General features: G+C 45.4%; 1 protein-coding gene across 8 annotated transcripts in view; it reads left to right on the plus strand.

The window, feature by feature from the left end:
• Positions 1-18,898, plus strand: part of caskin1 (CASK interacting protein 1) — a 111,845-nt gene that overhangs the window by 61,485 nt on the left and 31,462 nt on the right. For all 8 annotated transcript variants that reach the window (XM_070980533.1, XM_070980534.1, XM_070980538.1 and 5 more), the window contains exons 3-6: positions 15,911-16,008; positions 16,279-16,424; positions 18,234-18,329; positions 18,452-18,582. In XM_070980533.1, the coding sequence (XP_070836634.1) occupies positions 15,911-16,008; positions 16,279-16,424; positions 18,234-18,329; positions 18,452-18,582 (471 nt within the window). The remainder of the gene's footprint in view (positions 1-15,910; positions 16,009-16,278; positions 16,425-18,233; positions 18,330-18,451; positions 18,583-18,898) is intronic.

Genomic DNA, 18,898 nt, shown 5'->3' on the forward strand with positions numbered 1-18,898 from the left:
CAGAGGTTTTCAATGTGTTATTTGACATGCTAATGTCAGTTTAGCATTGTCGCTGATGCTGAACACTAGGCACGCGCACGGCCCGGCGTTTGCGCACTGTATCACTCTCCAAATTTCCCGCCGAGGGGAATTTGTCTAGTTAGTGATACAGTGCTTTTGCCCTGAACACAGAAGGGGCGAAGCCCCTTCTGTGTTCAGTGCAAAGCACTGAACCACTATTGTTCTTCTGCGTGTTTTTTCTTCTTCTTATTATTATTCTTCATCCGTACCTTTTTTCGGTTCGCTACTAGTCATAAACGATAGGCAGCACCCAGGCAAATTATATATCAAAACGTGCGGCTCGATCGGGAATCGATGGCTATTATTTTTCTCTACAGAATACGCGTTTTTCGCGTCGTAAGACGCGAAAAACGCAAAACGTCGTCCCCACGGCAACCGCTGGATTTTCAATGGGTGTGTATTGCGCGGAATGTTCGTGCTAGAGTGGAGAGGATTAACTGCCAGAGTGGAGAGAAGCTCTGAAAATTGTCTAAAACTTTCGGCTTTCCACGCTCCTCCAAAGCACAAATTTCACTCTACGCGCGTGAAAATTTCCAGGGTTGTAGTGCCGCTTGCGCTGATTCTCACGATGTGCCTGGCTAAGCGATAGGACTTACGGTTTTTGAGTTCTCACCCTCCGAGCGAGGAGAGCGCCTCTAACCTGGCCCATAAGGTCCAATACAAATCAAAAACAGGAGAAACAGAAACCGACCATGTTTTTAACTTGCTGTAAAATCCGCTTTTTTGACCCCAGAGGAAAAACAAAGTGATCAGTGTGTACAGTAAAGCCTTGTGGCTCTCACAGTGAAGAAATTTCTGGAATAGGAGTTTCGGTCTTTGCGTGAGAAGCGTTTGTTCGAGGGGTGCGCAGAGGCCAAATTCAGACGTTTCTCAGACTCATCTCGTTGATTTCCCATAAGAAATGAATGGGACGAGCCAAAAAAAGCGAAAAAATCTCTCCCTTTTTCAACGGACTACTGCTCTGGCATACGTTCACCTAGAGACGCCATTCCAACTTTAAAACGTAGACACACGTCTCGGGTATTGGTGTATTAATTCTCGTTTTGATAAGTCGTATAGTTGTTAAGCTGTCGCAGTTCAATGACCGTGAGCGTTTTGGGAGAAATTGTGAGTTTATAATGGGTGTGTATTGCACAGGATGTTGCGCTAGAGTGGAGGTGATTAACTGCTAGAGTGGAGAGACGCTCTGAAAAGTGTCTGAAATTTTTTCTTTCCACGCTCCTCCAAAGCACAAATTTTGCACTACGTGCATGAGACTTTCCGAGGTTGTAGTGCCGCTTGCGCTGATTCTCACGATGTTCCTGGCTAAGCGATAGGACTTACGGTTTTTGAGTTCTCAGCCTCCAAGCAAGGAGAGCGCCTCTAACCTGGCCCATAAGGTCCAATACAAATCAAAAACAGGAGAAACAGAAACCGACTATGTTTTTAACTCGCTGTAAAATCCCCTTTTTTGACCCCAGCGGAAAAACAAAGTGATCAGTGTGTACAGTAAAGCGTTGTGGCTCTCACGGTGAAGAAATCTCGGCAATAGGACTTTCGGTCTTCGTGTGAGAAGCGTTTGTTCGAGGGGTGCGCAGAGGCCAAATTCAGACATTTCTGTCTGCTCCTCATTGACTCCAATCAAATGCATGTGTCTCTGCACCTGTGTCTGAGTGGGTGACATCATGGATCAGGCCACCTCAAGTTCCCATGGTAACCTCTGAGCCTGATTGCCTCTCCCATACACACACATATGTAGCTTGAGCTGCAGCTGTGCAGCTCAGTCAAATGATCAGTTCTCCATTAAACTCTGTAGTGACATGCTAACCAGCCACAGCAAAGCTACCTACTGCTGAGTTGTATATGTTACAGAGGCAATGAGTGATGTTGCCTTGTTAGCATTAGCCACAATGCTAACATGCTAATGCTAACATGAGGTCCTATGAACTTGTTGGTGCCTGGAGGTATACCTGTTGATGTCTAGTTGGTGTGCTAACATGCTAATGTTAGCATGCTAATGCTAATATGCTAACATACGTTAAAATGAATGTTCATCGCGTTCTAATGATGGTTCAGAGGTTTTTAATGTGTTGTTTGACATGCTAATATTAGCATGCTAATGCTAACATGCTAACAGGTTAAAATGATTGTTAATGGCATTCTAAAGGTTGCTCAGAGGTTTTCAATGTGTTATTTGACATGCTAATGTCAGTTTAGCATTGTCGCTGATGCTGAACACTAGGCACGCGCACGGCCCGGCGTTTGCGCACTGTATCACTCTCCAAATTTCCCGCCGAGGGGAATTTGTCTAGTTAGTGATACAGTGCTTTTGCCCTGAACACAGCAGGGGCGAAGCCCCTGCTGTGTTCAGTGCAAAGCACTGAACCACTATTGTTCTTCTGCGTGTTTCTTCTTCTTTTTATTAGGGCCACGGGGCATTCGCCCGGGCCCTATTGCCCCTACAGCTATGAAATAGCTGTAGGGCAATAGGGCTCGGGGCGAAGCCCCGAGCCCTATTGTTATTCTGCGGGTTTTTTCTTATTATTATTCTTCCTCTTCCGTGTCAAATTTTAATTCGCTACTAGTCCTAGAGTTTTGGGAGCACCCGGGCGAATGATATATCAAAACGTGCGGCTCGATCGGGATCGCTGTGCTATTATTTTTCTCGGCAAAATACGCGTTTTTCGCGTCGTAAGACGCGAAAAACGCAAAAGTTCGTCCCCGCGGCAACCGCTGGATTTATAATGGGTGTGTATGGCGCGGAATGTTCGTGCTAGAGTGGAGGGGATTAACTGCCAGAGTGGAGAGAAGCTCTGAAAATTGCGTGAAACTTTCGTCTTTCCACGCTCCTCCAAAGCACAAATTTCACTCTACGCGCGTGAAACTTTCCAAGGTTGTAGTGCCGCTTGCGCTGATTCTCACGATGTCCTTGGCTAAGCGATAGGAATTACGGTTTTTGAGTTCTCAGCCTCTGAGCGAGGAGAGTACCTCTGACCTCGCCCATAAGGTCCAATACAAATGAAAAACAGGAGAAACAGAAACCAGCCATTTTTTAACTCGCTGTAAAATCCGCTTTTTTGAGCCCAGCGAAAAAACGAAGTGATCAGCGTGTACAGCAAAGCCTTGTAGCTCTCATGGTGAAGAAATTTCGGCAATAGGAGTTTTGGTCTTCGTGTGAGAAGCGTTTGTTCGAGGGGTGCGCAGGGGCCAAATTCAGACGTTTCTCAGGCTCGTCTCATGCGTTTCCCATAAGAAATGAATGGGACGAGCCGAAAAATGCGAAAAAATCTCCCCCTTTTTCAACGGACTACTGCTCCGGCATATGTTGACCTAGAGACACCATCCGAACTTTCAAACGCAGACACAAGTCTCGTGTATTGGTGTATTAATTCTCGTTTTGATAGGTCGTATAGTTTTTGAGCAGTCGCAGTTAAATGACCGTGAGCGTTTTGGGAGAAATTGTGAGTTTATAATGGGTGTGTATTGCACGGAATGTTGTGCTAGAGTGGAGGGGATTAACTGCCAGAGTGGAGAGAGGCTCTGAAAAGTGTTTGCAATTTTTTCTTTCCACGCTTCTCCAAACCACAAATTTCGCTCTACGTGTGTGAAACTTTCCAGAGTTGTAGTGCCGCTTGCGCTGATTCTCACGATGTGCCTGACTAAATGATAGGACTTGCGGTTTTTGATTTATGAGCCTCTGAGCGAGGAGAGTACCTCTGACCTGGCCCATAAGGTCCAATACAAATCAAAAACAGGAGAGACAGAAGCAAGCCATTTTTTAACTCGCTGTAAAATCGCCATTTTTGACCCCAGTGAAAAAAGAAAGTGATCAGCGTGTTCAGCCAAGCCTTGTAGCTCTGATGGTGAAGAAATTTCGGCAATAGGAGTTTCGGTCTTCGTGTGAGAAGCGTTTGTTCGAGGGTTGCGCAGAGGCCAAATTCAGACGTTTCTCTGTCTGCCCCTCATTGACTCCAATCAAATGCACCTGTGTCTGCACCTGTGTCTGAGTGGGTGACATCATTGATCAGGCCACCTCAAGTTACAATGGCAACCACTGAGCCTCAGTACTTCTCTGAGCACCCCTCTCCCACACACACACATATGTAGCTTTAGCTGCAGCTATGCAGTGGCCTGACAATGAGCCACAGCCTAGCCTACTACTAGTGAGTTGTAAATGTTAGTGAGGTATTGGATGATGTTACCCTGTTAGCATTAGCCTCAATGCTAACATGCTAAAGCTAAAATGCTAACCTTGGCTAAAATGAATGTTCATTGCGTTCTAATGGTGGTTCAGAGGTTTTTAATGTGTTATTCGACATGCTAATGTTAGCATGCTAATGCTAACATGCTAACATTGGCTAAAATGATCCTTGAAGGCATTCTAATGATGGTTCAGAGGTTTTGAATGTGTTATTTGACATGCTAATGTTAGCCTAGCATGCTAATGCTAACATGCTAACCTTGGCTAAAACGATTGTTAAAGGCATTCTGATTATGGTTCAGATGTTTTTAACGTGTTTTTTGACATGCTAATGTCAGCTTAGCATTAGCGGTTGGCATCGTCCGGCGGCGGCACCCGTGGCCCTTTCAAAATTTCCCAGGGGGAAATTGTCTAGTTATTATTCTTCATCCGTACTTTTTTTGATTCGCTACTAGTCCTACAGTTTTGGGAGCACCTAGGCGAATGATATATCAAAACGTGCGTCTTGATCGGGATCGGTGTGCTATTATTTTTCTCTACAGAATACGCGTTTTTCGCGTCGTAAGACGCGAAAAACGCACGAAAAAATCCCATAAGAAATGAATGGGACGAGACGAAAAATGCGAAAAAATTTCCCCCTTTTTCAAAGGGTTACTGCTCGGGCATACTTTTACCTAGAGACGCCGTTCCAACTTTAAAACGTAGACACAAGTCTCGTCTATTGCCGTCTTAAATCTCGTTTTAATAGGTGGTATAATTTTGGAGCAGTCGCCGGTCAATGACCGTGAGCGTTTTGGGAGAAATTGTGAGTTTATAATGGGTGTGTATTGCACGGAATGTTCGCGCTAGAGTGGAGGGGATTAACTGCCAGAGTGGAGAGAAGCTGTGAAAATTGTGTGAAATTTTTGTCTTTCCACGCTCCTCCAAAGCACAAATTTCGCTCTACGCACATGAAAATTTCCAAGGTTGTAGTGCCGCTTGCGCTGATTCTCACGATGTGCCTGGCTAAGCGACAGGACTTACGGTTTTTGAGTTGTGAGCCTCTGAGCGAGGAGAGCGCCTCTGACCTCGCCCATAAGGTCCAATACAAATGAAAAACGGGAGAGACAGAAACCAGCCGTTTTTTAACTCGCTCTAAAATCCGCATTTTTCAGCCCAGCGAAAAAAGAAAGTGATCAGAGTGTACAGCAAAGCCTTGTGGCTCTCACGGTGAAGAAATTTCGGCAATAGGAGTTTCGGTGTCGGCGTGAGAAGCGTTTGTTCGGAGGGTGCGCGGAGGCCAAATTCAGACGTTTCTCAGAGTCTCGCAGACCCGCAGGTGGCCTGATCTCAAGTTGCCGTGGCAACCTCTGAGCCTAATTGCCTCTCCCACACACACACATATGGAGCTTTAGCTGCAGCTGTGCAGCTCAGTCAAATGATCAGTTCTCCATTAAGCTCTATAGTGACATGCTAACTAGCCACAGCCAAGCTACCTATTGGTGAGTTGTATGTGTTAGTGATGTAATGAGTGATGTTGGCCTGTTAGCGTTAACCACAATGCTAACGTGCTAATGCTAACATGAGGTCCTATGAACTTGTTGGTGCCTGGAGGTATACCTGTTGATGTCGGGTTGGTGTGCTAACATGCTAATGTTAGCATGCTAATGCTAATATGCTAACTTAGGCTAAAATGAATCTTGAAGGCGTTCTAATAATGGTTCAGAGGTTTTTAATGTGTTATTTGACATGCTAATTTAGCATGCTAATGCTAACATGCTAACATATGTTAAAATGATTGGTAAAGGCATTCTAAGGGTGTTTCAGACCTTTTCAATGTGTTTTTTGACATGCTAATGTCAGCTTAGCATTGTCGCCGATGCTGAAATGGGGTCCTATGAACGGGTTTGACTTTTGATATCGGGTTGCTGTGCTAATATGATGGCACTAGGCATGCACACGGCCCGGCGTTTGCCACACGGCCCAGCGTTTGGCACACGGCCCGGCGTTTGCGCACTGTATCACTCTCCAAATTTCCCGCCGAGGGGAATTTGTCTAGTTAGTGATACAGTGCTGAGCACTGAACACAGCAGGGGCGAAGCCCCTGCTGTGTTCAGTGCGAAGCACTGAACACTATTGTTCTTCTGCGTGTTTCTTCTTCTTCTTCTTATTATTAAACTTATTTTTCCTCTTCCGTACCTTTTTTCGGTTCGCTACTAGTCAAAAACGATAGCGAGCACCCAGGCAAATTATATATCAAAACGTGCGGCTCGATCGGGAATCGATGGCTATTATTTTTCTCTACAGAATACGCGTTTTTCGCGTCGTAAGACGCGAAAAACGCAAAACGTCGTCCCCACGGCAACCGCTGGATTTTCAATGGGTGTGTATTGCGCGGAATGTTCGCGCTAGAGTGGAGGGGATTAACTGCCAGAGTGGAGAGACGCTCTGAAAATTGTCTGAAACTTTCGTCTTTCCACGCTCCTCCAAGGCACAAATTTCGCTCTACGCGCGTGAAAATTTCCAGGGTTGTAGTGCCGCTTGCACTGATTCTCACAATGTGCCTGGCTAAACGATAGAACTCACGGTTTTTGAGTTCTCAGCCTCTGAGCGAGGAGAGCGCCTCTGACCTGGCCCATAAGGTCCAATACAAATCAAAAACAGGAGAGACAGAAACCGACCGTTTTTTAACTCGCTGTAAAATCCGTATCTTTGACCCCAGCGAAAAAACAAAGTGATCAGCGTGTACAGCAAAGCCTTGTGGCTCTGACGGTGAAAAAATTTTGGCAATAGGAGTTTCGGTCTTCGTGTGAGAAGCGTTTGTTCGAGGGGTGCGCAGAGGCCAAATTCAGACGTTTCTCAGGCTCGTCTCATGCGTTTCCCATAAGAAATGAATGGGACGAGCCGAAAAATGCAAAAAAATCTCCCCCTTTTTCAAAGGGCTACTGCTCCGGCATACTTTCACCTAGAGACGCCATTCCAACTTTAAAACGTAGACACAAATCTCGTCTATTGGTGTCTTAAATCTCGTTTTGATAGGTCATGTAGTTTTTGATCAGTCGCCGTTCAATGACCATGACCGTTTTTGGGAAAAATTGTGACTTTATAATGAGTGTGTATTGCACGGAATGTTGTGTTAGAGTGGAGGGGTTTAACTGCCAGAGTGGAGAGAAGCTCTGAAAATTGCCTGAAACTTTCGTCTTTCAACGCTCCTCCAAAGCACAAATTTCGCTCTACGTGCGTCAAAATTTCCAGAGTTGTAGTGCCGCTTGTGCTGATTCTCACGATGTGCCTGGCTAAGCGATAGGACTTACGGTTTTTGAGTTATGATCCTCTGAGCGAGGAGAGTACCTCTGACCTGGCCCATAAGGTCCAATACAAATCAAAAACAGGAGAAACAGAAACCAACCATGTTTTTAACTCGCTGTAAAATCCGCAATTTTGACCCCAGCGAAAAAACAAAGTGATCAGCGTGTACAGCAAAGCCTTGTGGCTCTGACGGTGAAAAAATTTTGGCAATAGGACTTTCGGTCTTCGTGTGAGAAGCGTTTGTTCGAGGGGTGCGCAGAGGCCAAATTCAGACATTTCTGTGTCTGCTCCTCATTGACTCCAATCAAATGCATGTGTGTCCGCACCTGTGTCTGAGTGGGTGACATCATTGATCAGGCCACCTCAAGTTGCTGTGGCAACCTCAGCACTCCTCTCCCACACACACATATGTAGCTTCAGCTGCAGCTGTGCAGCTCAGTCAAATGATCAGTTCTCCATTAAACTCTGTAGTGACATGCTAACCAGCCACAGCAAAGCTACCTACTGCTGAGTTGTATATGTTATAGAGGCAATGAGTGATGTTGCCTTGTTAGCATTAGCCACAATGCTAACATGCTAATGCTAACATGAGGTCCTATGAACTTGTTGGTGCCTGGAGGTATACCTGTTGATGTCTAGTTGGTGTGCTAACATGCTAATGTTAGCATGCTAATGCTAATATGCTAACATACATTAAAATGAATGTTCATCGCGTTCTAATGATGGTTCAGAGGTTTTTAATGTGTTGTTTGACATGCTAATGTTAGCATGCTAATGCTAACATGCTAACAGGTTAAAATGATTGTTAATGGCATTCTAAAGGTTGCTCAGAGGTTTTCAATGTGTTATTTGACATGCTAATGTCAGTTTAGCATTGTCGCTGATGCTGAACACTAGGCACGCGCACGGCCCGGCGATTGCGCACTGTATCACTCTCCAAATTTCCCGCCGAGGGGAATTTGTCTAGTTATTTTTCATCTTCCGTACTTTTTTTGATTCGCTACTAGTCAAAAACGATAGCGAGCACCCAGGCGAATTATATATCAAAACGTGCGGCTCGATCGGACTCGGTGTGCTATTATTTTTCTCTACAGAATACGCGTTTTTCGCGTCGTAAGACGCGAAAAACGCAAAACGTCGTCCCCACGGCAACCGCTGGATTTTCAATGGGTGTGTATTGCGCGGAATGTTCGCGCTAGAGTGGAGGGGATTAACTGCCAGAGTGGAGAGACGCTCTGAAAATTGGCTGAAACTTTCGTCTTTCCACGCTCCTCCAAAGCACAAATTTCGCTCTACGCGCGTGAAAATTTCCAGGGTTGTAGTGCCGCTTGCGCTGATTCTCACGATGTGCCTGGCTAAACGATAGAACTCACGGTTTTTGAGTTCTCAGCCTCTGAGCGAGGAGAGCGCCTCTGACCTGGCCCATAAGGTCCAATACAAATCAAAAACCGGAGAGACAGAAACCGACCGTTTTTTAACTCGCTGTAAAATCCGCTTTTTTGAGCCCAGCGGAAAAAGAAAGTGATCATCTTGTAGAGCAAAGCCTTGTGGCTCTCACGGTGAAAAAATTTTGGCAATAGGAGTTTCGGTGTAGGCGTGAGAAGCGTTTGTTCGAGGGGTACGCAGAGGCCAAATTCAGACGTTTCTCAGGCTCGTCTCATGCGTTTCCCATAAGAAATGAATGGGACGAGCCGAAAAATGCAAAAAAATCTCCCCCTTTTTCAAAGGGCTACTGCTCCGGCATACTTTCACCTAGAGACGCCATTCCAACTTTAAAACGTAGACACAAATCTTGTCTATTGGTGTCTTAAATCTCGTTTTGATAGGTCATGTAGTTTTTGATCAGTCGCCGTTCAATGACCATGACTGTTTTTGGGAAAAATTGTGACTTTATAATGAGTGTGTATTGCACAGAATGTTGTGTTAGAGTGGAGGGGTTTAACTGCCAGAGTGGAGAGAAGCTCTTAAAATTGCCTGAAACTTCCGTCTTTCAACGCTCCTCCAAAGCACAAATTTTGCTCTACGTGCGTCAAAATTTCCAGAGTTGTAGTGCCACTTGTGCTGATTCTCACGATGTGCCTGGCTAAGCGATAGGACTTACGGTTTTTGAGTTATGATCCTCTGAGCGAGGAGAGTACCTCTGACCTCGCCCATAAGGTCCAATACAAATCAAAAACAGGAGAAACAGAAACCAACCATGTTTTTAACTCACTGTAAAATCCGCAATTTTGACCCCAGCGAAAAAACAAAGTGATCAGCATGTACAGCAAGGCCTTGTGGCTCTGACGGTGAAAAAATTTTGGCAATAGGACTTTCGGTCTTCGTGTGAGAAGCGTTTGTTCGAGGGGTGCGCAGAGGCCAAATTCAGACATTTCTGTGTCTGCTCCTCATTGACTCCAATCAAATGCATGTGTGTCCGCACCTGTGTCTGAGTGGGTGACATCATGGATCAGGCCACCTCAAGTTTCCATGGCAACCTCTGAGCCTGATTGCCTCTCCCACACACACACACATATGTAGCTTTAGCTGCAGCTGTGCAGCTCAGTCAAATGATCAGTTCTCCATTAAGCTCTGTAGTGACATGCTAACCAGCCACAGCCAAGCTACCTACTGGTGAGTTGTATGTGTTGGTGATGTAATGAGTGATGTTGGCCTGTTAGCGTTAGCCACAATGCTAACATGCTAATGCTAACATGAGGTCCTATGAACTTGTTGGTGCCTGGAGGTATACCTGTTGATGTCGGTTTGGCGTGCTAACATGCTAATGTTAGCATGCTAATGCTAATATGCTAACATACGTTAAAATGAATGTTCATCGCATTCTAATGGGGGTTCAGAGGTTTTTAATGTGATATTTGACATGCTAATTTTAGCATGCTAATGCTAACATGCTAACCTTGGCTAAAATGATTGGTAAGGCATTATAATGATGTTTGAGACCTTCTCAATGTGTTTTTTGATATGCTAATGTTAGCTTTGCGTTGTCTTTTTAGTACTGGACACTGACCTCTGTCAGCAACACGGCCCGGCGTTTGCGCACTGTATCACTCTCCAAATTTCCCGCCGAGGGGAATTTGTCTAGTTATTTTTCATCTTCCGTACTTTTTTTGATTCGCTACTAGTCAAAAACGATAGCGAGCACCCAGGCGAATTATATATCAAAACGTGCGGCTCGATCGGACTCGGTGTGCTATTATTTTTCTCTACAGAATACGCGTTTTTCGCGTCGTAAGACGCGAAAAACGCAAAAGCTCGTTGCCCGGCAACCGCTGGTTTTTTAATGGGTGTGTATTGCGCGGAATGTTCGCGCTAGAGTGGAGGGGATTAACTGCCAGAGTGGAGAGACGCTCTGAAAATTGTCTGAAACTTTCGTCTTTCCACGCTCCTCCAAGGCACAAATTTCGCTCTACGCGCGTGAAAATTTCCAGGGTTGTAGTGCCGCTTGCGCTGATTCTCACAATGTGCCTGGCTAAACGATAGAACTCACGGTTTTTGAGTTCTCAGCCTCTGAGCGAGGAGAGCGCCTCTGACCTCGCCCATAAGGTCCAATACAAATCAAAAACAGGAGAGACAGAAACCGACCGTTTTTTAACTCGCTGTAAAATCGGCTTTTTTGAGCCCAGCGGAAAAAGAAAGTGATCAGCTTGTACAGCAAAGCCTTGTGGCTCTGACGGTGAAAAAATTTTGGCAATAGGACTTTCGGTCTTCGTGTGAGAAGCGTTTGTTCGAGGGGTGCGCAGAGGCCAAATTCAGACGTTTCTCAGGCTCGTCTCATGCGTTTCCCATAAGAAATGAATGGGACGAGCCGAAAAATGCAAAAAAATCTCCCCCTTTTTCAAAGGGCTACTGCTCCGGCATACTTTCACCTAGAGACGCCATTCCAACTTTAAAACGTAGACACAAATCTCGTCTATTGGTGTCTTAAATCTCGTTTTGATAGGTCATGTAGTTTTTGATCAGTCGCCGTTCAATGACCGTGACCGTTTTTGGGAAAAATTGTGACTTTATAATGAGTGTGTATTGCACGGAATGTTGTGTTAGAGTGGAGGGGTTTAACTGCCAGAGTGGAGAGAAGCTCTGAAAATTGCCTGAAACTTTCGTCTTTCAACGCTCCTCCAAAGCAGAAATTTCGCTCTACGTGCGTCAAAATTTCCAGAGTTGTAGTGCCGCTTGTGCTGATGCTCACGATGTGCCTGGCTAAGCGATAGGACTTGCGGTTTTTGAGTTATGATCCTCTGAGCGAGGAGAGTACCTCTGACCTCGCCCATAAGGTCCAATACAAATCAAAAACAGGAGAAACAGAAACCAACCATGTTTTTAACTCGCTGTAAAATCCGCAATTTTGACCCCAGCGAAAAAACAAAGTGATCAGCATGTACAGCAAAGCCTTGTGGCTCTGACGGTGAAAAGATTTTGGCAATAGGACTTTCGGTCTTCGTGTGAGAAGCGTTTGTTCGAGGGGTGCGCAGAGGCCAAATTCAGACATTTCTGTGTCTGCTCCTCATTGACTCTAATCAAATGCATGTGTGTCCGCACCTGTGTCTGAGTGGGTGACATCATGGATCAGGCCACCTCAAGTTTCCATGGCAACCTCTGAGCCTGATTGCCTCTCCCACACACACACACATATGTAGCTTCAAGCTGCAGCTGTGCAGCTTAGTCAAATGATCAGTTCTCCATTAAGCTCTGTAGTGACATGCTAACCAGCCACAGCCTAGCCTACTATTGGTGAGTTGTATGTGTTAGTGAGGGAATGAGTGATGTTGGCCTGTTAGCATTAGCCACAATGCTAACATGCTAATGCTAACATGAGGTCCTATGAACTTGTTGGTGCCTGGAGGTATACCTGTTGATGTCGGGTTGGTGTGCTAACATGCTAATGTTAGCATGCTAATGCTAATATGCTAACATGCGTTAAAATGAATGTTCATCGCATTCTAATGGGGGTTCAGAGGTTTTTAATGTGATATTTGACATGCTAATTTTAGCATGCTAATGCTAACATGCTAACCTTGGCTAAAATGATTGGTAAGGCATTATAATGATGTTTGAGACCTTCTCAATGTGTTTTTTGATATGCTAATGTTAGCTTTGCGTTGTGTTTTTAGTACTGGACACTGACCTCTGTCAGCAACACGGCCCGGCGTTTGCGCACTGTATCACTCTCCAAATTTCCCGCCGAGGGGAATTTGTCTAGTTAGTGATACAGTGCTGAGCACTGAACACAGCAGGGGCGAAGCCCCTGCTGTGTTCAGTGCGAAGCACTGAACACTATTGTTCTTCTGCGCGTTTCTTCTTCTTCTTCTTATTATTATTTTTCATCTTCCGTACTTTTTTCGGTTCGCTACTAGTCAAAAACGATAGGGAGCACCCAGGCGAATGTTATATCAAAACGTGCGGCTCGATCGGACTCGGCCTGCTATTATTTTTCTTGGCAAAATACGCGTTTTTCGCGTCGTAAGACGCGAAAAACGCAAAACGTCGTCCCCACGGCAACCGCTGGATTTATAATGGGTGTGTATTGCGCGGAATGTTCGTGCTAGAGTGGAGGGGATTAACTGCCAGAGTGGAGAGACGCTCTGAAAATTGTCTGAAACTTTCGTCTTTCCACGCTCCTCCAAGGCACAAATTTCGCTCTACGCGCGTGAAAATTTCCAGGGTTGTAGTGCCGCTTGCGCTGATTCTCACAATGTGCCTGGCTAAACGATAGAACTCACGGTTTTTGAGTTCTCAGCCTCTGAGCGAGGAGAGCGCCTCTGACCTGGCCCATAAGGTCCAATACAAATCAAAAACAGGAGAGACAGAAACCGACCGTTTTTTAACTCGCTGTAAAATCCGCTTTTTTGAGCCCAGCGGAAAAAGAAAGTGATCAGCTTGTACAGCAAAGCCTTGTGGCTCTGACGGTGAAAAAATTTTGGCAATAGGACTTTCGGTCTTCGTGTGAGAAGCGTTTGTTCGGAGGGTGCGCAGAGGCCAAATTCAGACGTTTCTCAGAGTCTCGCAGACCCGCAGGTGGCCTGATCTCAAGTTGCCGTGGCAACCTCTGAGCCTGAGTGCCTCTCCCACACACACACATGTGTAGCTTGAGCTGCAGCTGTGCAGCTCAGTCAAATGATCAGTTCTCCATTAAGCTCTATAGTGACATGCTAACCAGCCACAGCCAAGCTACCTACTGGTGAGTTGTATGTGTTAGTGATGTAATGAGTGATGTTGGCCTGTTAGCGTTAGCCACAATGCTAACATGCTAATGCTAACATGAGGTCCTATGAACTTGTTGGTGCCTGGAGGTATACCTGTTGATGTCGGTTTGGTGTGCTAACATGCTAATGTTAGCATGCTAATGCTAATATGCTAACTTAGGCTAAAATGAATCTTGAAGGCGTTCTCATAATGGTTCAGAGGTTTTTAATGTGTTATTTGACATGCTAATTTAGCATGCTAATGCTAACATGCTAACATATGTTAAAATGATTGGTAAAGGCATTCTAAGGGTGTTTGAGACCTTCTCAATGTGTTTTCTGACATGCTAATGTCAGCTAAGCATTGTCGCCGATGCTGAAATTGGGTCCCATGAACGGGTTTGACTTTGATATTGGGCTGCCGTGCTAATAGCCACGCGCACGGGCCGGCGTTTGGCACACGGCCCGGCGTTTGCGCACTGTATCACTCTCCAAATTTCCCGCCGAGGGGAATTTGTCTAGTTATTATTCCTCTTCCGTACTTTTTTCGGTTCGCTACTAGTCTAAAACGATAGCGAGCACCCAGGCGAATGATATATCAAAACGTGCGGCTTGATCGGGAATCGATGGCTATTATTTTTCTCTACAGAATACGCGTTTTTCGCGTCGTAAGACGCGAAAAACGCACGAAAAAACCCCATTCAAAGTAAATGGGAGACGGCGAAAAATGCGAAAAAATCTTCCCCTTTTTCAAAGGGCTACTGCTCCGGCATACGTTCGCCTAGAGACGCCATTCCAACTGTAAAACGTAGACACAAGTCTCGTCTATGGGTGTAGTAATTCTCGTTTCGGTAGGTCGTATAGTTTTGGAGCAGTCGCTGTTCAATGACCGCGAGCGTTTTGGGAGAAATTGTGAGTTTATAATGGGTGTGTATTGCACGGAATGTTCGCGCTAGAGTGGAGGGGATTAACTGCCAGAGTGGAGAGAAGCTCTGAAAATTGTATGAAACTTTTGTCTTTCCACGCTCCTCCAAAGCACAAATTTCGCTCTACATGCGCAAAACTTTCCAAGGTTGTAGTGCCGCTTGCGCTGATTCTCACGATGTGCCTGGCTAAGTGACAGGACTTACGGTTTTTGAGTTCTCAGCCTCTGAGCGAGGAGAGTGGCTCTGACCTCGCCCATAAGGTCCAATACAAATGAAAAACGGAAGAGACAGAAACCAGCCGTTTTTTAACTCGCTCTAAAATCCGCATTTTTCAGCCCAGCGAAAAAAGAAAGTGATCAGAGTGTACAGCAAAGCCTTGTGGCTCTCACGGTGAAGAAATTTCGGCAATAGGAGTTTCGGTGTCGGCGTGAGAAGCGTTTGTTCGGAGGGTGCGCAGAGGCAAAATTCAGACGTTTCTCAGAGTCTCGCAGACCCGCAGGTGGCCTGATCTCAAGTTGCCGTGGCAACCTCTGAGCCTAATTGCCTCTCCCACACACACACATATGGAGCTTTAGCTGCAGCTGTGCAGCTCAGTCAAATGATCAATTGTCCATTAAGCTCTATAGTGACATGCTAACCAGCCACAGCCAAGCTACCTACTGGTGAGTTGTATGTGTTGGTGATGTAATGAGTGATGTTGGCCTGTTAGCGTTAGCCACAATGCTAACATGCTAATGCTAACATGAGGTCCTATGAACTTGTTGGTGCCTGGAGGTATACCTGTTGATGTCGGTTTGGCGTGCTAACATGCTAATGTTAGCATGCTAATGCTAATATGCTAACATACGTTAAAATGAATGTTCATTGCATTCTAATGGGGGTTCAGAGGTTTTTAATGTGATATTTGACATGCTAATTTTAGCATGCTAATGCTAACATGCTAACCTTGGCTAAAATGATTGGTAAGGCATTATAATGATGTTTGAGACCTTCTCAATGTGTTTTTTGATATGCTAATGTTAGCTTTGCGTTGTGTTTTTAGTACTGGACACTGACCTCTGTCAGCAACACGGCCCGGCGTTTGGCACACGGCCCGGCGTTTGCGCACTGTATCACTCTCCAAATTTCCCGCCGAGGGGAATTTGTCTAGTTATACATATCGTACACATCATAAAAATGATGAATGTAACCATGACATATGTGTATGTGTGTGTGTGTGTGTGTGTGTGTGTGTGTGTGTGTGTGTGTGCGTGGGTGCATGGATGTTTGTACAATAGGTTTTCTCCGCTGCATCATGCGGCACTCAATGGGAACCTGGAGCTCATCACTCTGCTGCTGGAGTCACAGGCTGCTGTCGACATCAGAGACCAGAAAGGTGTGGGGGGGGGGGGGGGTGGAGGGCACACACACACACACACACACACACACACACACACACACACACACACACACACACACACACACACACACACACACATATAAACAGAGAAAAACATGAATACATACCAAATAAGCAGAGGGAAAAGTGAGCTTTACACATACAAAAAAATGTTGTACATGTCAGCCTCTTACCCATCAACACTCTCTGATCAATGATATCCTATATCTCAGTGTGTGATAGATGTGTGTGTTTCTGTGTGTGCAGGCATGCGGCCGCTGCACTACGCAGCCTGGCAGGGGAAGGCCGAGCCGATGAAGATGCTGCTGAAATCTGGATCATCTGTCAATGGCCAATCAGATGAAGGACAGATTCCTCTCCACCTGGCGGCGCAGCACGGCCACTATGACGTGGTGAGCGATAGCAGTTCTTCCAAAAGTGGAGAAAGAAGTGTAGCATCAAGCAGGTTGTATATATGACACATGATTCACGTAACAGAGCCATCTATCATAATTCATATGCAATCAAGCATCCCTAATTCTGAAATAGCAGAATGGGCTGCCAGCAGACCGAAAGCATGAATTGGCATTAGCGGCTCCTTTAAAGCAGCTATAACCAAGATTTTTTGAATAACAATGGATAAAATGACTGTATGCCGTGCAGTTGTCACATTAAAAATGAACGTAGAGCCCATTTTTCATTTGTCACAAATGTAAAAAAAAAAGAAAAGTTTTTAAGAAAGACATTTAAGAAACAAAACAAAACTGAGACTGAAGAAAATTCCATCTTGGAGGCTTTTCCAGCTGAGAAACAGTGCACCGCTGCTGCAGGCCTGCCAAAGCAACAACAATGGAAGAGAGCAGACTCACCACAGCAGCTAACATACCCTAGAGGAGAGCCATGCTCAGTATTCACAGACTCGGAAACTGAGCATCCACCACTTCTGTTTGATTAAATAACCATGATTTATACAGGGTAACAAACTGGGGCTGAAGCTGTAATCCACAGCTGCTCCCAGTGCGCAAGGACAAATGAATAAAAAATCGCAGACACTGAAACAGACCGCAGATTAAAAAAATGAATCATTTATCATCCAGCAAGGCAAAAGCAAAAGGCACAGATCTGAGAGACATTTGCTTTAAAAACAAGGGTGGGGAGGCAGTGTTTTTATCTGAGATGAGGGAATATAATTTGTCACTTACCGCTTTAACCAGGCGTCTCTCCGAGGTCATTTAACAGGAACAAGCTGCCAAGCCGACAGGGACGGCTTCTCTTTAGCTCACTTAGGGACAAAAAGTGACAAAAATCAGCTCTTGGTAATAGATACTGTAAACACCAGCAAAAGTATATCTTTAAGATGACAGCAGGCCTACTGTAGAAAACAGTGAATTGACGTTAAAAGGTACTTATAGAAGGAAATGTACAAACTAATTAATGTGTCCCCTGCTCATTTGTTTGTCACTTAGTCACAGTTGCTACTCCATTCTCACACTGCTCGTATGCAGTTTCCTGTGATAAGGGTGGGTACCTGCTGTTCATACTGTGGCAAGTTTACATACGTAAGTCAATTATAACTGACCACACCATCAGATGTTAGGTTGGCTGAATGCAAAGTTTCATTATGTTGAGAATATTACGCAGCAGTCAGCCAAACATGTAGCCCAGCAGTGTTTGGTGATAACACTGGATGTAGCAGGTAGAAGTTAGTGTTTTGAATGATTTCGTTCACTAACCTGCGCCGAGCAAATGAAGCTGCATTCGAAAACATCCGCTCTGGGGAAAAGCTGCAGTGCAGGCAGACGTCAGGCTCATCTAACAGGCTATGAAAACGTAGCTCAGCAAACTTTGATTTCCTGCAGGCGTTGTGATGCAGCACAAGCTGCCCAACTTTAACAGGCTGGCTTTGAGATGTTTCTTTGCAAATAGAGTGACCGCCAGAAGAGTGGATGATGAATGAAGGGATGTTTTCCTGCCATTTCATTTGTACTAGTTAATGTTAGCTATAGACTAAAATTCATTCACTGCTACTCAAAAGGCTTAACAGTGACAGTAGTTGTGTGTGAATGGTTGAGTGTACGGTTAGCCTTGTGATAGACAACCTGCTGACCTCTGCAGGGCATGCCCTGCCTTAATAACGCATGACTGGATTTTTTTTAGTATCTGCTTATTTTTTTCTCATGTGTCAGTGTGTGTTTGCTTGTTTTTGTGTTTCCTGCCTCCAGTCGGAAATGCTGCTGCAGCACCAGTCCAACCCGTGCATTGTGGACAATGCAGGAAAAACCCCTCTGGACCTGGCCTGTGAGTTCGGCAGAGTCGGGGTAAGAACCTACAGCGTCAGTGTTTCATCAGAAACAGCAGCAGCTCAACACAGTCTGCAGAAATGATCAAAGGTGTTGCTTGTCTCCTGTGTGTGTGTTTGTGTGTGCGTGCGTGCACATAGGTGGTCCAGTTGTTGTTGTCCAGTAACATGTGTGCTGCTTTGCTGGAGCCCAAAAAAGGAGACACCACTGACCCCAACGGGACGTCTCCTCTCCACCTGGCTGCCAAGAACGGACACATAGATATCATCAGGTACACACACACACACACACACACACACACACACATACACACACACACACACACACACACACACACACACACACACACACACACACACACACACACACACACACACACACAAGCTCTCACATCCAGATCCATCCACAAGAGGTTCATCTCTCTCTCTCTCTCTCTCTCTCTCTCTCTCTCTCTCACTCACACACACACACACACACACACACACACACACACACACACACACACACACACACACACACACACTGCTTTTAATGAAACAGTGGGTTTTGATGTCCTCCTGAGCTTGCTGAGAAAACAGATATATAAC

This window comes from Chaetodon trifascialis, chromosome 15 (assembly GCF_039877785.1).
Source record: "Chaetodon trifascialis isolate fChaTrf1 chromosome 15, fChaTrf1.hap1, whole genome shotgun sequence".
NCBI lineage: Eukaryota > Metazoa > Chordata > Actinopteri > Chaetodontiformes > Chaetodontidae > Chaetodon > Chaetodon trifascialis.